Genomic DNA, 19,958 nt, shown 5'->3' with positions numbered 1-19,958 from the left:
TAGTAGTAACAGTAACAGTAGTAGTAACATTAACAATAGTAACAGTAACAGTAGTAGTAGTAACAGTAACAGTAGTAGTAACAGTAACAGTAACAGTAGTAACAGTAACAGCAGTAGTAACAGTAACAGTAGTAGTAGTAGTAACATCAGCAGTAGTAGTAACAGTAACAGTAGTAGTAACATTAACAATAGTAGTAGTAGTAACAGTAACAGTAGTAGTAACAGTAACAGTAGTAGTAGTAGTAACATGAGTAGTAGTAGTAACAGTAACAGTAGTAGTAACAGTAACAGTAGTAGTAAGTTTAACAATAGTAGTAATAGTAACAGTAACAGTAGTAGTAGTAGTAACATGAGTAGCAGCAGTAACAGTAGTAACAGTAACAGTAGTAGTAACAGTAACCGTAACATTAGTAACAGTAACAGTAGTAGTAACAGATACAGAAACAGAAACAGTAACAGTAGTAGTAACAGTAACAGAAACAGTAACATTAGTAGTAACAGACACAGTAACAGTAGTAGTAACAGTAACAGTAGTAACAGTAACAGTTGTAGTAGTAACAGTAACAGGAACATTAACAGTAGTAACAGTAACAGTAGTAGTAGTAACAGTAACAGTAGTAGTAACAGTAACAGTAGTAGTAGTAGTAACATGAGTAGTAGTAGTAGCAGTAACAGTAGTAACAGTAACAGTAGTAGTAGTAGTAGTAACAGTAACAGTAGTAGTAGTAGTAGCAGTGACAGTAACATTAGTAGTAGTAACAGGAACAGTAGTAGTAGTAGTAACAGGAACAGTAGTAGTAACAGTAGCAGTAGTAGTAACAGAAACAGTAACAGTAGTAGTAACAGTAACAGTAGTAGTAGTAACAGTAACATTAGTAGTAGTAACAGTGACAGTAACAGTAGTCATAGTAACAGTAACAGAAGTAGTGGTAGTAACAGGAACAGTAGTAGTAGTAATAACAGGAACAGTAGTAGTAACCGTAGCAGTAGTAGTAACAGTAATAGTAGTAGTAACAGTAACAGTAGTAGTAGTAACAGTAAGAGTAGTAGTAACAGTAACATAAACAGTAACAGTAGTAGGAACAGTAACCGTAGTAGTAGTAACAGTAACAGTAGTAGTAGTAACAGTAAGAGTAGTAGTAACAGTAACATAAACAGTAACAGTAGTAGTAACAGTAACCGTAGTAGTAGTAACAGTAACCGTAGTAGTAGTAACAGTAACAGTAGTAGTAGTAGTAGTAACAGTAACAGTGGCAGTAACAGTAGTAGTAGTAGTGACAGTAACAGTAGTAGTAACAGTAACAGTAGTGGTAACAGTAGTAGTAGTAGTAACAGTCACATTAGTAGTAGTAATAGTAACAGTAGTAGTAACAGTAGTAATAGTGACAGTAAAAGTAGTAGTAGTAACAGTAACAGTAGTAGTAACAGTAGCAGTAGTAGTAGTAACATGAGTAGTAGTAGTAACAGTAACAGTAGTAGTAGTAACAGTAGTAGTTGTAACAGTGACAGTAACAGTAGTAGTAGTAACAGTAACAGTAGTAGTAGTAACAGTGACAGTAACAGTAGTAGTAGTAGTAACAGTGACAGTAACAGTCATAGTAACAGTAACAGTAGTAGTAGTAGTGAAAGTAGTAGTAACAGTAACAGTAGTAACAGTCACAATAGTAGTAGTAGTAACAGTAACAGTAGTAGTAGTAAAGGTAATAACAGTAGTAGTAGTAACAGTAGTAGTAACAGTAGTAGTAGTAGTAGTGACAGTAACAGTAGAAATAGTAACAGTAGTAGTGACAGTAACAGTAGTAACAGTAACAGTAGTAACAGTAACAGTAGTAGTAACAGTAACAGTAGTAACAGTAGCAGTAGTAGTAGTAGTAGTTACATGAGTAACTACAGTAACAGTAGTAGTAACATTAACAATAGTAACAGTAACAGTAGTAGTAGTAACAGTAACAGTAGTAGTAACAGTAACAGTAGTAGTAGCAGTAACAGTAGTAGTAACAGTAACAGTAGTAACAGTAACAGTAGTAGTAACAGTAACAGTAGTAGTAGTAGTAACATCAGTAGTAGTAGTAACAGTAACAGTAGTAGTAACATTAACAATAGTAACAGTAGTAGTAGTAACAGTAACAGTAGTAACAGTAACAGTAACAGTAGTAGTAAGTTTAACAATAGTAGTAATAGTAACAGTAACAGTAGTAGTAGTAGTAACATGAGTAGCAGCAGTAACAGTAGTAACAGTAATAGTAGTAGTAACAGTAACCATAACATTAGTAACAGTAACAGTAGTAGTAACAGATACAGAAACAGAAACAGTAACAGTAGTAGTAACAGTAACAGAAACAGTAACATTAGTAGTAACAGACACAGTAACAGAAACAGTAACAGTAGTAGTAACAGTAACAGTAGTAACAGTAACATTAGTAGTAGTAACAGGAACAGGAACATTAACAGTAGTAACAGTAACAGTAGTAGTAGTAACAGTAACAGTAGTAGTAACAGTAACAGTAGTAGTAGTAGTAACATGAGTAGTAGTAGTAGCAGTAACAGTAGTAACAGTAACAGTAGTAGTAGTAGTAGTAGTAACAGTAACAGTAGTAGTAGTAGTAGCAGTGACAGTAACATTAGTAGTAGTAACAGGAACAGTAGTAGTAGTATAACAGGAACAGTAGTAGTAACAGTAGCAGTAGTAGTAACAGAAACAGTAACAGTAGTAGTAACAGTAGTAGTAGTAACAGTAACATTAGTAGTAGTAACAGTGACAGTAACAGTAGTCATAGTAACAGTAACAGAAGTAGTAGTAGTAACAGGAACAGTGGTAGTGGTAGTAACAGGAACAGTAGTAGTAACCGTAGCAGTAGTAGTAACAGTAATAGTAGTAGTAACAGTAACAGTAGTAGTAGTAACAGTAAGAGTAGTAGTAACAGTAACATAAACAGTAACAGTAGTAGGAACAGTAACCGTAGTAGTAGTAACAGTAACAGTAGTAGTAGTAACAGTAAGAGTAGTAGTAACAGTAACATAAACAGTAACAGTAGTAGTAACAGTAACAGTAGTAGTAACAGTAACCGTAGTAGTAGTAACAGTAACAGTAGTAGTAGTAGTAGTAACAGTAACAGTGGCAGTAACAGTAGTAGTAGTAGTGACAGTAACAGTAGTAGTAACAGTAACAGTAGTGGTAACAGTAGTAGTAGTAGTAACAGTCACATTAGTAGTAGTAATAGTAACAGTAGTAGTAACAGTAGTAATAGTGACAGTAAAAGTAGTAGTAGTAACAGTAACAGTAGTAGTAACAGTAGCAGTAGTAGTAGTAACATGAGTAGTAGTAGTAACAGTAACAGTAGTAGTAGTAACAGTAGTAGTTGTAACAGTGACAGTAACAGTAGTAGTAGTAACAGTAACAGTAGTAGTAGTAACAGTGACAGTAACAGTAGTAGTAGTAACAGTGACAGTAACAGTCATAGTAACAGTAACAGTAGTAGTAGTAGTGAAAGTAGTAGTAACAGTAACAGTAGTAACAGTCACAATAGTAGTAGTAGTAACAGTAACAGTAGTAGTAGTAAAGGTAATAACAGTAGTAGTAGTAACAGTAGTAGTAACAGTAGTAGTAGTAGTAGTGACAGTAACAGTAGAAATAGTAACAGTAGCAGTGACAGTAACAGTAGTAACAGTAACAGTAGTAACAGTAACAGTAGTAGTAACAGTAACAGTAGTAACAGTAGCAGTAGTAGTAGTAGTAGTTACATGAGTAACTACAGTAACAGTAGTAGTAACATTAACAATAGTAACAGTAACAGTAGTAGTAGTAACAGTAACAGTAGTAGTAACAGTAACAGTAGTAGTAGCAGTAACAGTAGTAGTAACAGTAACAATAGTAACAGTAACAGTAGTAGTAACAGTAACAGTAGTAGTAGTAGTAACATCAGTAGTAGTAGTAACAGTAACAGTAGTAGTAACATTAACAATAGTAGCAGTAGTAGTAGTAACAGTAGCAGTAGTAACAGTAACAGTAACAGTAGTAGTAAGTTTAACAATAGTAGTAATAGTAACAGTAACAGTAGTAGTAGTAGTAACATGAGTAGCAGCAGTAACAGTAGTAACAGTAACAGTAGTAGTAACAGTAACCATAACATTAGTAACAGTAACAGTAGTAGTAACAGATACAGAAACAGAAACAGTAACAGTAGTAGTAACAGTAACAGAAACAGTAACATTAGTAGTAACAGACACAGTAACAGAAACAGTAACAGTAGTAGTAACAGTAACAGTAGTAACAGTAACATTAGTAGTAGTAACAGGAACAGGAACATTAACAGTAGTAACAGTAACAGTAGTAGTAGTAACAGTAACAGTAGTAGTAACAGTAACAGTAGTAGTAGTAAACAGTAGTAGTAGTAGTAGCAGTAACAGTAGTAACAGTAACAGTAGTAGTAGTAGTAGTAGTAACAGTAGTAAACAGTAACAGTAGTAGTAGTAGTAGCAGTGACAGTAACATTAGTAGTAGTAACAGGAACAGTAGTAGTAGTATAACAGGAACAGTAGTAGTAACAGTAGCAGTAGTAGTAACAGAAACAGTAACAGTAGTAGTAACAGTAGTAGTAGTAACAGTAACATTAGTAGTAGTAACAGTGACAGTAACAGTAGTCATAGTAACAGTAACAGTAGTAGTAGTAGGAACAGTAACCGTAGTAGTAGTAACAGTAACAGTAGTAGTAGTAACAGTAAGAATAGTAGTAACAGTAACATAAACAGTAACAGTAGTAGTAACAGTAACCGTAGTAGTAGTAACAGTAACAGTAGTAGTAGTAGTAGTAACAGTAACAGTGGCAGTAACAGTAGTAGTAGTAGTGACAGTAACAGTAGTAGTAACAGTAACAGTAGTGGTAACAGTAGTAGTAGTAGTAACAGTCACATGAGTAGTAGTAATAGTAACAGTAGTAGTAACAGTAGCAGTAGTAGTAGTAACATGAGTAGTAGTAGTAACAGTAACAGTAGTAGTAGTAACAGTAGTAGTTGTAACAGTGACAGTAACAGTAGTAGTAGTAACAGTGACAGTAACAGTCATAGTAACAGTAACAGTAGTAGTAACAGTAACAGTAGTAACAGTCACAATAGTAGTAGTAGTAACAGTAACAGTAGTAGTAGTAAAGGTAATAACAGTAGTAGTAGTAACAGTAGTAGTAACAGTAGTAGTAGTAGTAGTGACAGTAACAGTAGAAATAGTAACAGTAGTAGTGACAGTAACAGTAGTGACAGTAACAGTAGTAACAGTAACAGCAGTAACAGTAACAGTAGTAGTAACAGTAACAGTAGTAACAGTAGTAACAGTAGCAGTAGTAACATTAAAGGTAATAGCAGTAACAGTAAAGGTAGTAGTAGTAACAGTAACAGTAGTAGTAGTAACAGTGACAGTAGTAGTAGTAACCGTGACAGTAGTAGTAGTAACAGTGACAGTAGTAGTAGTAACAGTAACTGTAGTAGTAGTAACAGTAACAGTAGTAACAGTAAAGGTAGTAGCTATAACAGTAACAGTAGTAGTAGTAACAGTAGTAGTAGTAGTAGTAACAGTAACTGTAGTAGTAGTAACAGTAACTGTAGTAGTAGTAACAGTAGTAACAGTAAAGGTAATAGCAGTAACAGTAAAGGTAGTAGTAGTAACAGTAACAGTAGTAGTAGTAGTAACAGTAACTGTAGTAGTAGTAACAGTAGTAACAGTAACAGTAGTAGTAGTAACAGTAACAGTAGTAACAGTAAAGGTAATAGCAGTAACAGTAAAGGTAGTAGTAGTAACAGTAACAGTAGTAGTAGTAACAGTAGTAGTAGTAACAGTAACAGTAGTAGTAGTAACAGTGGTAACAGTAACACTAAAGGTAGTAGCTATAACAGTGGCAGTAGTAGTAGTAACAGTGACAGTAGTAGTAGTAGTAACAGTAACAGTAGTAGTAGTAGTAGTAACAGTAGTAACAGTAAAGGTAGTAGCAGTAACACAAAAGGTAGTAGCTATAACAGTGGCAGTAGTAGTAGTAACAGTGACAGTAGTAGTAGTAGTAACAGTAACAGTAGTAGTAGTAGTAACAGTAGTAACAGTAAAGGTAGTAGCAGTAACACAAAAGGTAGTAGCTATAACAGTGGCAGTAGTAGTAGTAACAGTAACAGTAGTAGTAGTAGTAACAGTAGTAACAGTAAAGATAGTAGCAGTCACACTAAAGGTAGTAGCTATAACAGTGGCAGTAGTAGTAGTAACAGTAGTAGTAGTAACAGTAGTAACAGTAAAGGTAGTAGCTATAACAGTGACAGTAGTAGTAGTAACAGTAACAGTAGTCGTAGTAACAGTAACAGTGGTAGTAGCATGCCTCGGCCCTGTAATCCCTTTAGCGCTAGACTAACTTTAACTTGAGTTTTTATGGCTCTGGCTCTAATCTCCAGGCAGGTACCAGGACTCAGGGCTGTCCCTCAGGTACACTGACCTCCCACCAGCCCCCCCATCAGCCCACTCCCACAGTCCACTGACACCTTGAACAATGGCTGCTGCCCTGCCAGCTGGAGGCCTAGCTCATAACTTACTGGATGTAGGTGTATAATGAGTTGTTTTGGCAGATGCTCCCATCTACAGCCAATTACAGAGCCAGTACGGTGGTATCATGTCTGTGCAACATAAACAGATACTTTTTTTTTTAAAGGAATAAAAAAAAAAAACTAGTACTTACTAGTGTGTGTGTGTGTGTGTGTGTGTGATATGTGTGTGTGTGTGTGTGTGTGTGTGTGTGTGTGTGTGATATGTAAGTACATTTCCCTGTGCCTGTGCATATTGCTGAGGAGAGGTGCTGATCTAGTCTGGTCCAGCGTGGCTGAGGCTGAGGGAGGGGGGAGGGGACAGGCTGACTGCAGAGAGTATGAGGCAGGCAGAGCGGGGGGAAGCGCTTGCTAACGGGTGAACCGCCGTGGAGTAGCCTCCTCACTAGCCCAGCCGTAAGTACCTTTCTCTCCCTAATCCCCCAGCCCTCACGCCCCTACACACAGCAAGCATGGGACTCAATAGGTGGCTGGGTTAAAGAGGAGCGGAAAAGGGTGTTGTGTTGTGTCTGTGAGAGAGAGAGAGAGAGAGAGAGAGAGGGAGAGATAGAGAGCAAGAATGAGGGGGGATGGGCTGTGCTTTGTCAGTGCATGCAAGTAGCAGCCACAGCCGCAGCTTTTGCCATTCAGACTCAGCGTGATGGCTAACACAAGGCTGGCTCATTGTGTATTTTTGCATGGTGTCAGTGTATGTTTATTTGCCATTCATGTTCAGACAGAGTTGTCCGTAGCTCCAGTCTCTCTCAGTATGATGCATGTTATTTATTCAGTCTCTCCTCCACTACCAGGCATCATCCTCAGGTACACAGAACCTTAATCCACCACAGCCTGCAGCAGTATTCTCTGGATGCCTCAGTGATGAACACAATTACTCAGCCAAAAATAGACACACAACAACACTGTATGTCTGTCTTTCTTCCTCTCTCTCGCTCTGTTGCTCTTTCTCAGCAGATCAGTTTAGAATTGGAGTCTGTACCTTGTCTATGCGGGTGGAATGACAACAGTTATGAGCAAGCCTGATAGCAGCATGTTTCTGTTTTTTCTCTTGTGTTGCATCAGATCTCTGGTTTGCTAGTCAGGTTACAAGCACCGGTCGGGCACCTTGCATTAAAATGGTGGTGTCTCATAGCTGAGGGAGTAAGTGGATATCTCTCTGGACCGTATAATGAGAGCAGCCAGTGGTCAAGCTGTGTAGTAGACATGCACAGGTTTGTTTGTGGGAGATTCCAGTGGAATGCTCAGTGGCGGGTCACATGACAGTGGAATGATCTTCATGCATTGTGTCACCTCCTGCAGAGGAACGCACTGATTTAGGTCATTGACCAGTGGAAATGGAATCGCAGTGTAGTGCTCTACATTTTTGGCAGACGTCATTCAGAGGACCGTGCTGATATAGGTCATGCTCTAATGTAGGGATGGGCAGCTGGCAGCCCCCCTTTTGTATTTTGTAGGCCAAGATTCTACAAGTGTCAAAACTATATTGGAGGGATGTGACATCATTCTTCCATGAGAAATCCGTCATTTGATGTTTTGTTGATGGTGGTGGAAAGTGCTGTCTCAGGCACCGCAACCAAATCTTCCATAAGCAGTCGATTGGGTTGAGATCTGGTGGCCTGCCCAGTATTTTTATACATGACCCTAAAGATTGATGGGATGTTAATTGCTTAATTAACTCAGGAACCACACCTGTGTGGAAGCACCTGCTTTCAATATACTTTGTATCTCCTGTTTACTCAAACGTTTCCATTATTTAGGCAGTTACAGTGTATCTGGTTTCAATGTCATTGCTTGGGAGGGATAGTAAATAGGTGAAGAATTGTGCCACTGGTGACAAACAGGATGAAGAAACTTCCTGATTTCACTGATTTGATTGGTCGATTTATTTATTTATTGATTGACTGACTAACTGATTAGATTGACTCCCCAGGGTGAGGAAGCTAAAGGAGACTCTGGTGACAGTGCAGCAGCTGGATAAGAACATGAGCAACCTGCGGACGTGGCTGTCACGGATCGAGGCCGAGCTGGCCAAGCCCGTGGTCTACAGCGTCTGCCACAGTGATGAGATCCAGAGGAAGCTGGCTGAGCAGCAGGTGGGTACCAGGGGCCAGGTGTCAGACACTTCATACACTAACCACAAACACCATTCAGTACAGGCTGTTTAACATTAACTGCATATGTTTAGTCAGAAAGCTGAGGGGAGGAATGTAGAGTGAAATATCTTTTTTTGACACTTTTGAATGTGGTATGCTGTATTGGGGTCCCAGCGGGTTACAGAGAGCAGGAGACATGCTATCACACCAGTGGGGGGAGATGTGCTGTAATGAAGCTACTGTAGGTTTCCGAGAGCTAAGAATGCAGGTGGAAATGGACTTTAGCCTTAATAGTTCTGCTTCCCGCTTCCTACACATGTTCTTTGGGAACAGTGTAATGGAGCCGTGCTTCATAGAGCAGGAAAAACAGTCTCCTGCGGCTCCTGAGAAAGGGCTATTCTGGTCATTACAGGGAGTGAGGGAACACTCAGATGCATTTGGAAATGACACTTACATTGCTGTTCTCTCCAGGCCTCCAGGTTTGGCCAGGGCAACGCCAGATTCCAGAGAACAAACCGCAGCTTCTGAAAGATTCTATTGTTCTGACAGGAGATGTGTTGTGGAGGTTGAGGACTTACTTCAAAAGCAATGGGTGTTACTCAGGTGTATCTAAACAGTTGACTCTATCTTCCTGTGTCTGTATGCAGGATTTGCAGCGGGACATTGAGCAGCACACAGAGGGCGTAGCGTCAGTTCTGACTCTCTGTGATGTTCTTCTCCACGATGCTGACGCCTGCGGGAGCGACACAGAGAACGACTCCATCCAACAGACCACCCGCAGCTTGGACCGTCGCTGGAGGAACATCTGTGCCATGTCCATGGAGAGGAGGATGAGGTGAGGCATGAACTCACACATACACACATACAGTACACACGCACACAAACACAGACACAGATGAACGACTGTCAAAAAGGTAAGCCCCTCGTGTATATAGCTTATAAATTCTTTCTACAACCTCTTCCTTTCAGGATTGAGGAAACATGGCGACTGTGGTGTAAGTTCCTGGATGACTACTCCCGCTTTGAGGACTGGCTGAGGACAGCTGAGCGCACCGCGGCCAACCCTGTCTCGGCGGATGTCCTCTACACCAGCGCCAAGGAGGAACTCAAGAAGTTTGAGGTCAGCAAAAACACCCATGGATGACCTATGAGCCCTCACACCAAAATGTTCTCGACATGTCTGCCACTGAACCTTTGAGAAAGCTTTTGGTCAGAGTATTCATTCTGTTTATGAGTAGTCAGGTTCTCATGTGGTGACGAGAGACAATTAACCTTCGGCCTTCCGTGTTTGTATGGATTACTAACAGAGATTAGCCTGGTTAATCTGGGCTCTGCTGAAGCCCTCTCTTTTTCTTGAGAGCAACCAGAGTAGCTGTATGACACTATTATTTACCAAATATGATTGTCTTGCTCTTCCAGTATGTTTCCATGGCTGAAATTATGTTCTAACCTGATGAAGACAGCTTGGCTGTCAAAACATTGGTTATTAAATGATTCCATCTGAGCTCCTAGAGTGTGCGGCTCTCCTTTAATTTTTCAAGTGTTCTACTCTGCTAGCCAGCACTTCGCCTAAACAGGTGTGCGTTTCTTTTGCCTCCAGATTGACCATGGTTGATATTGAACATTTAATTGACATAATCGTGCATGTAATTGTTGAACTATATCGAATAGAGGAATCAATGTTTGCGTTGATTACATGTATTCACCGGGAAGCGTTGCCATGTTGTTCATCTATTCTTCGACTCTAGAATGCAGAACACAATGTGTTTCTCCATTCAACATCAATCCAATATCACTCTTAAAATATCTTTGATGTCAGTCTTAACCCAGACCTATCTCCCTGCCCCCCTACCCCCTGATTCCACCCCCAGGCTTTCCAGAGGCAGGTCCATGAGAGGCTGACCCAGCTGGAGCTGGTCAACAAGCAGTATCGCCGTCTGGCCAGAGAGAACCGCACCGACGCCTCCAGCAAACTCAAGGTCATGGTTCACGAGGGCAACCAGCGCTGGGACAGCCTGCAGAAGAGGGTGGCCGCCATTCTCCGTAGACTCAAGGTGAGAGGGTCAGATGTCAGGGGATAGGGGTTAAGGGTGAGAGGAGTTATCAATATTTCCTCGCTGAATCAGTTACTCTAAGGTCAACATCTGAAATTCTGGTGGGTAAGGTCAAGTCAGAATGGGAATGTGAACAGATTGGGGTTATTCAAGAGTCACGTAAAAACACGCCCTATCTTATAGTGCTGATGTGTAAGGTCACCAGTGTGCTATTTTAGGTTCTGAGTGTAGATGTGAGTAGTGATCTGAGTGATGCGTTAGCTCAGCATCAGCACTAAGCCTGCTGTATTTAGGTCACCTCTCTGATGGTGAAAAAGCAAGGACAGTCATGTTGCCAAGCAGCTGTTTCCATTGTGGCATGTGGCTGGAGCCAGATGGAGGATTTTTTTTTAAAGAAGCATCTGATTAGGGACCTTCACTTCTGTCGCCCTCTGCCCCTTCCCAACATTGCCTGGACAGAGCAGCTAAATTCTCTCTCTATAGGACATTTCCATATATGCTATGAATATACTTTCTCCTTTGCCAAGAATAAATCTGTTATTCCACATTAGATTGAATGAACTTGCTTTCAATCTAGTTCAATATCAATGCTGATGAATTCTGATTTTGAAATATCAATGCACTGTTATTTCCTATGCTGATTAGTGCTGGTTTTACAAATCACTCAATTTAAGTGATCCACTAAATCTCTACTAAATGTCTGAATGTTAATCTTCTATTCGGTTGTCCCCTGCAGCACTTTACCTCTCAGAGGGAAGACTTTGAGGGCACACGGGAGGGTATCCTGGTCTGGCTCACTGAGATGGACCTGCAGCTAACCAACGTTGAGCACTTCTCAGAGAGCGACATCGAGGACAAGATGAGGCAGCTCAATGTACGTTGACTCCCACTGGCCACTATAGTCTATCCATCTTCCTTTCCTTTTCCTCTATTGATACGATGTGTTTATGCTTAATGTTTGGCTGGCGGGTTGATAGCTGATCTCTCTCTCTCTGGTCTCCCCTCCTTCAGGGCTTCCAGCAGGAGATCACTCTGAACACCAATAAGATCGATGCTCTGATCGTGTTTGGGGAGAACCTGATCCAGAAGAGTGCTCCTCTGGACGCCGTGCTGATAGAGGATGAGCTGGAGGAGCTGCACTCCTACTGCCAGGAGGTGTTTGGCAGAGTGGCCCGCTTCCACCACCGCCTCATCAACAGACGCCCGGTCAGTGGGCTGCATCTCCTTTCACCGCAACACTATGACACACTCTACCTCACCTCATTTAACAGTCAAATAGTCATATAACTCCAGTCTGTGAAACTGTGGATATGAATCCATTTCATTCCTGGACAATTACACTTACAAACAAGATGCTTTTTTAGGAAAGTATAATTGAAAATGCTATGCATCTACACAGTATGACTGAAGGTTGGTATCCCTACCTCTTTCTCCCTCAGGTTCTGGAGGAGGAGCGGGACCTGTCTGACCGCGACACAGATCTGGAGGAGTCAGCGGAGCTGGCTGGAAGTTCCTGGGGGGAGGAAGACGAAGAGGAAAAGGAGGAGGATGAGTCCCGAGTGACGGGCGAGTTATTGGGACGACAGGCCGGGTGCCGTCTCTTGGCCCCCCCTCTGGAGTGTTCGGGGCGAGAGACCCCGGTCAGCGTGGACTCTATCCCCCTGGAGTGGGACCACACTGTGGACGTGGGGGGATCTTCATCCCATGAGGATGAGGAGGATGCTACCTACTATAGCGCCATGTCAGGTAATGACCACTGATAGACTTCTCTAGTCTCTTGTACCTGGCTTTGTCTCAGTCTTTGTTACCAGGTGAATGAACACGAATAAAGAAGAGTGTGCTGAAGAGAGCCATTCTATCCATAGTGGTCCAGAAGAAGAGTACCTATTGACACCCTTCTTTTGTTGCAGATGTAGAAATCACTGAGAGCTCAGAGTCCTTTGTTAAGGCAACTGCCAAAGCATTGAGAGCAGTCTCGGGTAGGCACTCTGCCTCTTGTCCTGCATGTGTGGTTATGCTGCTGTGTGGTTATGATGCCCCCCATCCCAATATCTCAGCTCTGCTATCCCCCTTCCCCTGGACATACAGGCCTACAGATTGGTTTTGTACATTATTGGATGTGAATAACACTGTCCCACCACAGGCCTTGACCATGACTTGACCCTAACCACCTGCATCTGTATATCTTCATACACACCACTGCATGATTATACAGTACATCACTGGATTTTATTGATGGTATTTGTAGATTCACTATTTGATTACTGAGTGTTCTGCTGCATGTAGTCAGTTGTTACGGCATTCTCATGGCATCTCCTTTGGTCGAGTGTGCATGTACATTTGGTAAAAAATGTTTTCTGTGTTTTCAGCATAAGTGAATCTCAAAGTGGCCATAGGGGAGCCCAACTGCCCATGACCACTCAGTGAACCTAGAACCATCTTGCCCTAGTCTGACTTGCTTCCTCCTCTTGTTCCCCATCCCAGTGAAGTCGGTGACAGACCCCCCCAGCTGGCACTCCCCTGAGCCACAGGAGAGGAAACATGTTCCCAGGGACATCATCCTGGGCCTGGGCTCCTCTCCCACCCACATCACCAGCACCCCCTTTCACCAGCAGGGCTATGTAAGTCACCGTACTGTCTGCCTGTTATTTCTCAAAACACACAAATGAAACTGTATATACAGTAACATCATTGGATAAAGACATAACTGTTAGTTGATGATAGTGCTGATAGGTAGTGACATTGGCATGTCTGTGTCCGTGGGCCAGGTCAAGCTGATGTCAGAGTGCAGTGGCAGTATCGACAGTGTGAAGAGGGTCAAACTGATCTTAAATGACGAGGAGCTGGAGGACCAAGGCCTCACCACGTTAACCACCGCAGACAAACAGACTGGTAGGTGTCATTGATAACACACACTGATCTCCAGCCATTTATATTCTGTCTGCTATATCTATATCTGCTAGCCTGGTCCCAGATCTGTATGTTTTTTGTTGCAAAGTTTGGAAAGACAGCGCAAACAGATTTGGGACTAGGCTTTACATCTGCCACAATGGCCTTTATAACCATTGTGACCTGTTGTCGTGCAGGTGTGATCGAGCGCTGGGAGCTGCTGCAGGCCCAGGCCCTCAGTGACGAGCTGTGCATCAAACAGGACCTGCAGCAGTGGCAGAAGCTGAACTCTGACCTCAATGAGATCACTTCCTGGCTGGGCCATGTGCTGCCGGAGCTAGAGAGGCTGCAGAGGCTGGCCCCGGCTACCAGCATCCGAGACATGGAGGGCAACATCAGGAGACTCAAGGTGAGGGCCCAAGTATGACACATCTCCTGTGATGCCAGTGGGGCAACAATAGACAAAAACTAGGGATTGTTATTTCATTAGTAAAAGAGATGAATGTGAAACATTATTTGAGTTATGGACAAACAAGAAACACAATTTTCCTGTTCTCTGTCCAGGAGATGCAGAAGACGTTCAACAGCTACAAGTCTCTGATGATCTCCATCAACCTGAGTGGGCAGGACTTCCAGTGTGGGGACAGCGCTGAGCTGCAGGAGCTGCAGGAGGGCCTGAGGACAGCCAATCACAGCTGGACACAGGCCTGCGTCGGCCTGGAGAGCTGGGAAGAACGACTGCAGAGCGCACTCATGCAGTGCCAGGTGAGGGGAACAACTTGATACAATACACTCTGAGGTCAAATCTCAAATGATAGCGTATTCCCCATAGTACACTACGCATATACAGTGCCTTGCGAAAGTATTCGGCCCCCTTGAACTTTGCGACCTTTTGCCACATTTCAGGCTTCAAACATAAAGATATAAAACTGTATTTTTTTGTGAAGAATCAACAACAAGTGGGACACAATCATGAAGTGGAACGACATTTATTGGATATTTCAAACTTTTTTAACAAATTAAAAACTGAAAAATTGTGCGTGCAGAATTATTCAGCCCCCTTAAGTTAATACTTTGTAGCGCCACCTTTTGCTGCGATTACAGCTGTAAGTCGCTTGGGGTATGTCTCTATCAGTTTTGCACATTGAGAGACAGAATTTTTTTCCCATTCCTCCTTGCAAAACAGCTCGAGCTCAGTGAGGTTGGATGGAGAGCATTTGTGAACAGCAGTTTTTAGTTCTTTCCACAGATTCTCGATTGGATTCAGGTCTGGACTTTGACTTGGCCATTCTAACACCTGGATATGTTTATTTTTGAACCATTCCATTGTAGATTTTGCTTTATGTTTTGGATCATTGTCTTGTTGGAAGACAAATCTCCGTCCCAGTCTCAGGTCTTTGCAGACTCCATCAGGTTTTCTTCCAGTATGGTCCTGTATTTGGCTCCATCCATCTTCCCATCAATTTTAACCATCTTCCCTGTCCCTGCTGAAGAAAAGCAGGCCCAAACCATGATGCTGCCACCACCATGTTTGACAGTGGGGATGGTGTGTTCAGGGTGTTGCTTTTACGCCAAACATAACGTTTTGCATTGTTGCCAAAAAGTTCAATTTTGGTTTCATCTGACCAGAGCACCTTCTTCCACATGTTTGGTGTGTCTCCCAGGTGGCTTGTGGCAAACTTTAAACAACACTTTTTATGGATATCTTTAAGAAATGGCTTTCTTCTTGCCACTCTTCCATAAAGGCCAGATTTGTGCAATATACGACTGATTGTTGTCCTCTGGACAGAGTCTCCACCTCAGCTGTAGATCTCTGCAGTTCATCCAGAGTGATCATGGGCCTCTTGGCTGCATCTCTGATCAGTCTTCTCCTTGTATGAGCTGAAAGTTTAGAGGGACGGCTAGGTCTTGGTAGATTTGCAGTGGTCTGATACTCCTTCCATTTCAATATTATCGCTTGCACAGTGCTCCTTGGGATGTTTAAAGCTTGGGAAATCTTTTTGTATCCAAATCCGGCTTTAAACTTCTTCACAACAGTATCTCGGACCTGCCTGGTGTGTTCCTTGTTCTTCATGATGCTCTCTGCGCTTTTAACGGACCTCTGAGACTATCACAGTGCAGGTGCATTTATACGGAGACTTGATTACACACAGGTGGATTGTATTTATCATCATTAGTCATTTAGGTCAACATTGGATCATTCAGAGATCCTCACTGAACTTCTGGAGAGAGTTTGCTGCACTGAAAGTAAAGGGGCTGAATAATTTTGCACGCCCAATTTTTCAGTTTTTGATTTGTTAAAAAAGTTTGAAATATCCAATAAATGTCGTTCCACTTCATGATTGGGTCCCACTTGTTGTTGATTCTTAACAAAAAAATACAGTTTTATATCTTTATGTTTGAAGCCTGAAATGTGGCAAAAGGTCGCAAAGTTCAAGGGGGCCGAATACTTTCGCAAGGCACTGTAGAAATGAAAATCAGTAGATAGTTCTGACGTCATCCACATATTCCTATGGAATACTCCTAATGGAGCATGAAGTATTTGAAGCACGCCATATTGCTGAATGGGGCTGAATTATTATATATTTATAACTAACCTGTCGTTTACACTGCTAGCAAATTAAGCATAGTGGGCATAACAAGCAAGGAGGTGGGCAAAGCCAAGCACGAGCTAGCAAGATCCTAACTACCTCATCCCCATATTGTTATTTATTTATTTTTTGCTCCTTTGCACCCCAGTATCTCCACTTGCACATTCATCTTCTGCACATCTATCACTCCAGTGTTTAATTGCTAAATTGTAATTACTTTGCCACTATGGCCTATTTTATTGCCTTACCTCCCTAATCTTACCTATTGTGTTATTATTGACTGTAAGTTTGTTTATTCCATGTGTAACTCTGTGTTGTTGTTTGTGTTGCACTGCCTTGCTTTATCTTGGCCAGGTCGCAGTTGTAAATGATAACTTGTTCTCAACTGGCCTACCTGGTTAATTAAAGGTGAAATAAATAAATAAATAAAATTATTGGCGCGTTTTAGCATGCAATTCGACCCTGCACTCCTTTTAAACAATGCTTCTTTTTTTTTTTACTTTGGCAAAGCGTCTAGTCTATAAAACTTTGTTTATAAAATATTCTAGTTTTGGGAACAGAAAAACATTGAGATCAGATGTTTCATCGATGAGAGAATTGGCAGAATGTTGACCCAGTTCTATCCTCTCCCACTACCCGCAGCTGGACTTCCTCTCACTACCATATTTGGTGGTGAGAAAATGTTCTAAACGAATGCTTCAGCTTTATAGCCCCTGTGATGAGTCTGGGTTACTCTTTCTATCTGTGGCAGAATAGCACCAAAAAATCGCTAACGATTGTGGTGAAAGTGGTCGTAACTAGCAAAGGATCATGGTCGATGTAGTTGTTTTCATCTTGCCTGAGAAATTCAACCGGGAGCCTCCTCGTTGCCTGTGATTGATTTCTGTCAGAACTACAAATGACGACACATGTACAGTGAGCTCCAAAAGTATTGGGATAGAATAATAGTGAAGGCATCAACACTATGAAATAACACATATGTAATCATGTAGTAACCAAAAAAGTGTTAAACAAATCTAAATATATTTTATATTCGAGATTCTTCAAAGTAGTCAACCTTTGCCTTGATGACAGCTTTGCACATGCTTGGCATTCTCTCAACCAGCTTCATGAGGTAGTCACCTGGAATGCATTTCAATTAACTGGTGTGCCTTGTTAAAAGTTCATTTGTAGAATTTCTTTCCTTCTTAATGCGTTTGAGCCAAACAGTTGTGTTGTGACAAGGTAGGGGTGGTATACAGAAGAGAGCCCTATTTGGTAAAAGACCAGAAAAGACCATCATTACTTTAAGACATGAATGTCAGTCAACCCGGAAAATTTCAAGAACTTTGAAAGTTTCTTCAAATACAGTCGCATAAACCAACAAGCACTATGATAAAACTGGCTTTTATGAGGACCGCCACAGGAAAGGAAGACCCAGAGTCATCTCTGCTGCAGAGGATAAGTTCATTAGAGTTAATTGCACCTCAGATTGCAGCCCAAAATAGCAGACATATATTAACATCAACTGTTCAGAGGAGACTGAGTGAATCAGGCCTTCATGGTCAAATTGCTGCAAGGAAACCACTACTAAAGGACACCAATAAGAAGAAGAGACTTTTTTGGGCCAAGAAACCCGAGCAATGGACATTAGACCGGTGGAAATCTGTCCTTTGGTCTGATATGTCCAACCGCTGTGTCTTTATGAGACGCAGAGTAGGTGAACGGATGATCTCCACATGTGTGGTTCCCACCTTGAAGCACGGAGGAGGAGGTGCGATGATGTGGGGGTGCTTTTCTGGTGACAGTGTCAGAGAATTATTTACAATTCAAGGCACACTTAACCAACATGGCTACCACAGCATTCTGCAGTGATACGCCATCCCATCTGGTTTGTGCTAAGTGGGACTGTCATTTGTTTTTCAACAGGACAATGACCCAAAACACACCTCCAGGATGTGCAATGGCTATTTGACCAAAGAGAGGAATGGAGTGCTGGATCAAATGACCTGGCCTCCACAATCATTTGACCTCAACCCAATTGAGATGGTTTGGGATGAGTTGGACAGCAGAGTGAAGGAAAAGCAGCCAACAAGTGCTCAGCACATGTCAAATCAAATCAAATGTTATTGGTCACATACACATTGTTAGCAGATGTTAATGCGAGCTTAGCGAAATGCTTGTGCTTCTAGTTCCGACCATGCAGTAATATCTACAAGTAATCTATCAATTTCACAACAACTACCTTATACACACAAGTGTAAAGGAATTAATAAGAATATGTACATATAAATATATGGATGAGAGATGGCCGAACGGCATAGGCAAGATGCAGTAGATGGTATAGAGTACAGTATATACATATGAGATGAGTAATGTAGGGTATGTAAACATTATATAAAGTGGCATTGTTTAAAGTGACTAGTGATACATTTATTACATCCAATTTTGTATTATTAAAGTGGCTAGAGATTTGAGTGAGTATGTTGGCAGCAGCCACTCAATGTTAGGGATTGCTTTTTAACAGTCTGATGGCCTTGGGATAGAAGCTGTTTTTCAGTCTCTTGGTCCCAGCTTTGATACACCTGTACTGACCTCACCTTCTGGATGATAGCGGGGTGAACAGGCAGTGGCTCGGGTGGTTGTTGTCCTTGATGATCTTTTTGGCCTTCCTGTGACATCGGGTGGTGTAGGTGTCCTGGAGGGCAGGCAGTTTGCCCCCGGTGACGCGTTGTGGACGGAGCAGTTGCCGTGAGTATTTTTGCCGTATCAGTTGCCGTGAGTGTTTTTGGTGACAAGATGTTGCGCCTTCTTCACCATGCTGTCTGTGTGGGTGGACCATTTCAGTTTGTCCGTGATGTGTACGCCGAGGAACTTAAAACTTTCCACCTTCTCCACTACTCTCCCGTCGATGTGGATAGGGGGGTGCTCCCTCTGCTGTTTCCTGAAGTCCACGATCATCTCCTTTGTTTTGTTGACGTTGAGTGTGAGGTTATTTTCCTGACACCACACTCCGAGGGCCCTCACCTCCTCCCTTTCGGCCCTCTCGTCGTTGATGGTAATCAAGCCTACCACTGTAGTGTCGTCTGCAAACTTGATGATTGAGTTGGAGGTGTGCATGGCCACGCAGTCGTGGGTGAACAGGGAGTACAGGAGAGGGCTAGGAACGCACCTTTGTGGGGCCCCAGTGTTGAGGATCAGCGGGGTGGAGATGTTGTTTCTTACCCTCACCACCTGGGGGCGTCCCTTCAATAAGTCCTGGACCCAGTTGCACAGGGCAGGATCGAGACCCAAGGGTCTTAATGACAAGTATGGTGTTAAATGCTGAGCTACAATCGATGAACAGCATTCTTACATAGGTATTTCTATTGTCCAGATGGGTTAGGGCAGTGTGATTGCGATTGCGTCATCTGTGGACCTATTGGGGCGGTAAGCAAAGTGGGTTTAGGGTGTCAGGTAGGGTGGAGGTGATATGATCCTTGACCAGTCTCTCAAAGCACTTCATGATGACGGAAGTGAGTGATACGGGACGGTAGTCATTTAGCTCAGTTACCTTAGCTTTCTTGGGAACAGGAACAATGGCGGCCCTCTTGTGGGAACTCCTTCAAGACTGTTGGAAAAGCATTTCTCATGAAGCTGGTTGAGAGAATGCCAAGAGTGTGCAAAGCTGTCATCAAGGCAAAGGGTGGCTGAAGAATCAAAAATATAAAATATGTTTAGATTTGTTTAACATTTTTTGGGGTTATTACATGATTACATATGTGTTATGTCATAGTGTTGATGTC

At 42.0% G+C, this 19,958-nt stretch overlaps 1 protein-coding gene across 1 annotated transcript in view; it reads left to right on the top strand.

Moving 5' to 3' along the window:
• The window catches only part of syne2b (spectrin repeat containing, nuclear envelope 2b), a 144,586-nt gene that overhangs the window by 119,550 nt on the left and 5,078 nt on the right, over window positions 1-19,958 (top strand). Inside the window, 12 exon segments of the mRNA XM_042330006.1 lie at window positions 8,498-8,660; window positions 9,308-9,495; window positions 9,630-9,780; window positions 10,532-10,714; window positions 11,451-11,588; window positions 11,726-11,920; window positions 12,154-12,460; window positions 12,625-12,693; window positions 13,199-13,335; window positions 13,483-13,606; window positions 13,801-14,012; window positions 14,168-14,368. Of these exon segments, the coding sequence (XP_042185940.1) occupies window positions 8,498-8,660; window positions 9,308-9,495; window positions 9,630-9,780; window positions 10,532-10,714; window positions 11,451-11,588; window positions 11,726-11,920; window positions 12,154-12,460; window positions 12,625-12,693; window positions 13,199-13,335; window positions 13,483-13,606; window positions 13,801-14,012; window positions 14,168-14,368 (2,068 nt within the window).

Source organism: Oncorhynchus tshawytscha, linkage group LG11, assembly GCF_018296145.1.
Source record: "Oncorhynchus tshawytscha isolate Ot180627B linkage group LG11, Otsh_v2.0, whole genome shotgun sequence".
NCBI lineage: Eukaryota > Metazoa > Chordata > Actinopteri > Salmoniformes > Salmonidae > Oncorhynchus > Oncorhynchus tshawytscha.
Note: the sequence above shows the minus strand (reverse complement) of the source record. Positions and strands in the feature narration are given on the sequence as shown.